At 57.2% G+C, this 4,823-nt stretch overlaps 2 protein-coding genes across 2 annotated transcripts in view; both read left to right on the forward strand.

Annotated features, from left to right (window-relative positions):
* Nucleotides 1-423, forward strand: part of LOC126997116 (uncharacterized) — a 156,214-nt gene extending 155,791 nt beyond the window's left edge. The window contains exon 6 of the mRNA XM_050858174.1: nt 220-423. Coding sequence (XP_050714131.1) covers nt 220-423 — 204 coding nt within the window. The remainder of the gene's footprint in view (nt 1-219) is intronic.
* A 969-nt stretch (nt 424-1,392) lies between these two features.
* Nucleotides 1,393-4,615, forward strand: LOC126996781 (uncharacterized). The gene is made up of 2 exons (XM_050857620.1): nt 1,393-1,737; nt 3,803-4,615. The coding sequence occupies exons 1-2, from the start codon at nt 1,433-1,435 to the stop codon at nt 3,948-3,950; spliced, it is 453 nt and encodes a 150-aa protein (XP_050713577.1). The 5' UTR covers nt 1,393-1,432; the 3' UTR covers nt 3,951-4,615.
* The last annotated feature ends 208 nt before the right edge of the window (nt 4,616-4,823 follow it).

A 4,823-nucleotide genomic window follows, 5' to 3' on the forward strand; every position in this document is an offset into this window, starting at 1 on the left:
CAGCGGCTCACACTTCAAGCCAGACACCAGCGGCAGCGTGTGATTGTTTTGTTTCTGCTGCGCTCAGTGTCTCGCTCAGCGGCTCACACTTCAAGCCAGACACCAGCGGCAGCGTGTGATTGTTTTGTTTCTGCTGCGCTCAGTGTCTCGCTCAGCGGCTCACACTTCAAGCCAGACACCAGCGGCAGCGTGTGATTGTTTTGTTTCTGCCACGCTCAGTGTCTCGCTCAGCAGCTCACACTTCAAGCCAGACACCAGCGGAAGCATGTGATTGTTTTGTTTCTGCCACGCTCAGTGTCTCGCTCAGCGGCTCACACTTCAAGCCAGACACCAGCGGCAGCGTGTGATTCTTTTGTTTCTGCCACGCTCAGTGTCTCGCTCAGCGGCTCACACTTCAAGCCAGACACCAGCGGCAACGTGTGATTATTTTGTTTCTGTCACGCTCAGTGCCTCGCTCAGCGTCTGACACTTCAAGCCAGACACCAGCGGCAGTGTGTAATTGTTTCCTGCTACGCTCAGTGCCTCGCTCAGCGGCTCACGCTTCCCGTGTTTTCGGTGGCGGCGTGCGAGTAATCCGCCGCCCGCTGCGGCTTTCCGGCCAGCCGCGGCCCAGCGGGTCGGTGGCTGCCGCGCACAGCATCGACACAAACCCGAGACACAAACTTATAAGGTTTTCCAAAGTCATTTCCAACATTTCGTTCAACAAACCGCCAAACTTTGCGATCCACGCCGGCTCGCTGCTAAGTGTCGGCTCAATGATGTCACTTAATTGTGACTTTGACCGTTTAGGAGAGTGAACCGCAGCGCCGGGGGCCAGGCCTGCGACCCCGCCCCCTGACGCCCCGGGGCCAGGCACGTGACCCCGCCCCCTGACGCCCTGGGGCCAGGCACGCGACCCAGCTCCCTGACGTCCCGGCGCCAGGCACGCTACCCCACTCCCTAACGCCCCGGGGCCAGGCACGCGATCCTACTCCCTGACGCCCCTGGGCTGGAACCGCGACCCCGCTCTCTGACGCCCCGGGGCCATGCCCGTGACCCCGTCCACTGACGCCCCGGGGCCAGTCCCGCGACCCCGCCACCTGACGCACCGGGGCCAGGTCCGCGACCCAGCCCCCTAACGCCCCGGGGCCAGGCAGACGACCCCGTTCCCTGACGCCCCAGGGCCAGATACACGACACTCACTTTGGCGCGCTGCTGCAAGGCTGTGCTCATTTTATGTGTGAAGAACCTTGGCACCAGGGTGGCCGCGACGACGGCTAGATAATAAAGCGAAATATTGCATTTAAAACACGATACTAAGATGCAGACACACACACACACACACACACACACACACACACACACACACAAAACAACAACTCCCCGATTCCGCCAGTACTCTCTCCCTCGCACTCAGCACGCAGCACTACCTAAGGCGTACCCGGCCGACACTATGCTCAGCACACACAACACAATACAACACTGCCCCCTCCCTACGGAACACTCAGCACGCAACACTCCCCCACAGGTATCGCCGCAGAAGTTCCGCACCGTCACCACAGAGGCCGAGCCGCCGGGCCGCGTGGTGGGCGTGGGCGTGGGCGTGGCGGCGGGCGGCCAGCAGCAGCAGCAACAACAGGACCCCCAGCAGCTGTCCCGCACGTCGCAGCTGACCCTGGCGCTGAAGGCGGTGCACTTCACGGCGGGCGGCCAGGCGACGCTGGCCTGCGAGGCGACCTTCTCTGGAATGTACAGCAGGTGTGTGTGTGTGTGTGTGTGTGTGTGTGTGTGTGTGTGTGTGTGTGTGTGTGTTGTTGTTGTTGTTCTGTCCGTCTGTGAGTGTGTGTGTGTGTGTGTGTGTGTGTGTGTGTGTGTGTGTGTGTGTGTGTGTGTGTGTGTGTGTGTGTGTGTGTGTGTGTGTGTGTGTTGTTGTTGTGTCCGTGTGTGAGTGTGTGTGTTGTTGTTGTGTCCGTGTGTGTGTGTGTGTGTGTGTGTGTGTGTGTGTGTGTGTGTGTGTGTGTGTGTGTGTGTGTGTGTGTGTGTGTGTGTGTGTGTGTGTGTGTCTATGTCAGTGTGTATGTGATGTGTGTGTGTGTGTGTGTGTGTGTGTGTGTGTGTGTTCGTGTGTGTGTGTGTCTATGTCTGTGTGTATGTGATGTGTGTGTGTGTGTGTGTGTGTGTGTGTGTGTGTGTGTGTGTGTGTGTGTGTGTGTGTGTGTGTGTGTGTGTGACGTCTCCACCAATATTTATTTCGTTGGCATCACAGGGTGTGATGGCAGCTGCCCCGACCTTTCCGCAGGCTGCTGTGACGTACACCTTTTAGGAAGGAAAATGTCTGCGTGTATGCGTGTGTCTGTGTGTGCGTGCGCGTGCGTGCATGTGTGCGTGTGTAGGCATATGCGGGCTTCCGCTAAGGGTGTGGGCTACGGTCTGGGGGCCCACACATCGCTGCAGCCCTGCCGCGTGCCACTGCGATGCTAACGCGGTGCCTCAGCCATGCCGTCTCACGGGGCTCCTCACTGCGCTGGCTGATGCGCCTGCCGATGTCCTGCAGCAGGTACAGCAGTGTGTGTGTGTGTGTGTGTGTGTGTGTGTGTGTGTGTGTGTGTGTGTGTGTGTGTGTGTGTGTGTAATTCACCTCTTGGTCTGCTGCGGGTCTCACTCGAGACAGCCAGCCGTTCCCCTACGGAAGAGCACAGAGCTCATAGTACCGATCTTTGGGTAGGACTGAGACCACTCAAACAACACACCGCGACAAAGATGTCACAACTCCTTGCCTGACGTCGCGTACCTACTCACTGCTAGGTGAACAGGGGCTACACGTGGAAGAAGATAAACCCAACTTATCTTCACCCGGCCGCGGAATCGAACCCCGGCCCTTCTGGTTGTGAGGTAGACGCTCTATCCACCGAGCTACCGGGCCGTGTATTTTTTTCTTCTTTACAGCAGAGGAGTCAGTTCAAGGGCATAAAAAAAGGTAACAAATGTTAAAAAAAATGCCAGCTGCTCACTGCTCCTAAAAAGAGTTAGAGGAGTGGCCGAAAGATAGGTCAATTTTGGGAGGAGAGGTGTCCTGATACCCTCCTCTTGAAAGAGTTTAAGTCGTAGGCAGGAGGAAATACAGATGAAGGAAGATTGTTCCAGAGTTTACCAGCGTGAGGGGTGAAAGAGTGAAGATGCTGGTTAACTCTTGCGTAAGGGATTTGGACAGTAAAGGGATGAGCTTGAGTAGAAAGTCGTATGTGGCGAGGCCGCGGGAGGGGGGGAGGCATGCAGTTAGCAAGTTCAGAATGGTCAGCATGAAAATATCGATAGAAGATAGAAAGAGAGGCAACATGGTGGCGAAATTTAAGAGGTAGAAGACTATCAGTGACAGGAAGAGAGCTGATGAGACGAAGTGTGTGTGTGTGTGTGTGTGTGTGTGTGTGTGTGTGTGTGTGTGTGTGTGTGTGTGTGTCAGTGTTTGTGTCTTACAGTGTGTGTGTGTGTGTGTGTGTGTGTGTGTGTGTGTGTGTGTCAGTGTGTGTGTGTTTCAGTGTGTGTGTGTGTGTGTGTGTGTGTGTGTGTGTGTGTGTGTGTGTGTGTGTGTGTGTGTGTGTGTGTGTGTGTGTGTGTGTGTGTGTGTGTGTGTGTGTGTCCGGGCTCAACTCTATCAGGCTTCCGCACACTCCGTCGGCTTTAAAAATATATTCAACAATGTGCAGAGGCAAATGTCAAACACTGACAATAAAACTACAAACATGTGAATATATCTGTGTGCATATGGGGCTGCTGCCACACGTGGCCCCTACCTCTCTCTCACAGTAACGCTCCTCTTCCCCAGGGTGGCCAGGAAGCACCTGGCTCTGCCCGGCTACAAGACGGCGGCGCCCTCACAGAAGCTGTTCGGTGGCGGCGCCCGCGTGGGGGCAGGCGGCAGCGGGGGTGCCGCCGCCCTGCTGATGGGCCTGGCGCTGGTGCGGCTATTGTAGGGAGCCCCGCGCCCGGGCCAGCCACCCTTCCCTGGGCTGGCCAGGCCACGCCTTGTGGACGACTGTCTCGCCGTTCTGAACACCGGCAGGCGGCGAGCGGCGGCGGCAGCAGCACCGGCCATAACGCCCAGGCGTGGCGGCCGCGGCGCCCCGGCGTGCCGGCTGTGGCGCAGCAGCCATAACGCCCCGGCGTGGCGGCCGCGGCGCCCCGGCGTGCCGGCTGTGGTGCAATGGCCGTGGCGGCTGTGGCGCACTCTGCGAGGTGAAGCCAGCCATGCAGGGCAACGCTGGCAGCGACGAGCAGGCTGGCCTCAGACCACGCACTGCTCCCACCCCCCTCCCGGGTAACGGGTGGCGGGCCTTCCCCTCCCCTCGGTGTACATGCCCCTGTAGCGGCAGCCCCGCCTCCCCGTAGACACGTGTACATACGTACTCACCATGAGGACTTTTGTTGCCTATGGATTGAATTCAGGGTCCTAGCGTATAAGGAACAAGTAACAAACACACATTAGCCTGGTAGACTCCTCTATAATGGCAGAGTTGAATGAACGGGAATCACCCCCTCACCGTCAACCCGACATCCCCGTCAGCCGTAGGTCGTCACTATACCTGATGGCGACAGACATGTATCACATAGCGCTAAGTCGATGGGACGTAGAGCCTAAGATGAAGGACCATAGAACACGAGAACTGGCGGGTGGGGTAGTGGCGGCTGCGGGGTCAGCCCCGCCCCGCACCTTGTCACACACTCTAAACACCTCTCGCCTCCTCTCATACATCAGCTATTTACTACCTTTCAATGAATTTAATTAAATAATTGGATAATCCAATAAGGTCATATATGTAGTGTTAATATTGTTTCCTTTTCAGGAT

Source organism: Eriocheir sinensis, chromosome 11, assembly GCF_024679095.1.
Source record: "Eriocheir sinensis breed Jianghai 21 chromosome 11, ASM2467909v1, whole genome shotgun sequence".
In the NCBI taxonomy this organism is placed as follows: Eukaryota; Metazoa; Arthropoda; class Malacostraca; order Decapoda; family Varunidae; genus Eriocheir; species Eriocheir sinensis.

Coding starts and splice junctions, on each gene's coding strand:
- LOC126996781 (XM_050857620.1), top strand. CDS start 1,433: ATGCTCAGCACACACAACACAATACAACACTGCCCCCTCCCTACGGAA. Junction 1,738..3,802: donor TTCTCTGGAATGTACAGCAG/GTGTGTGTGTGT, acceptor CCTCTTCCCCAG/GGTGGCCAGGAAGCACCTGG.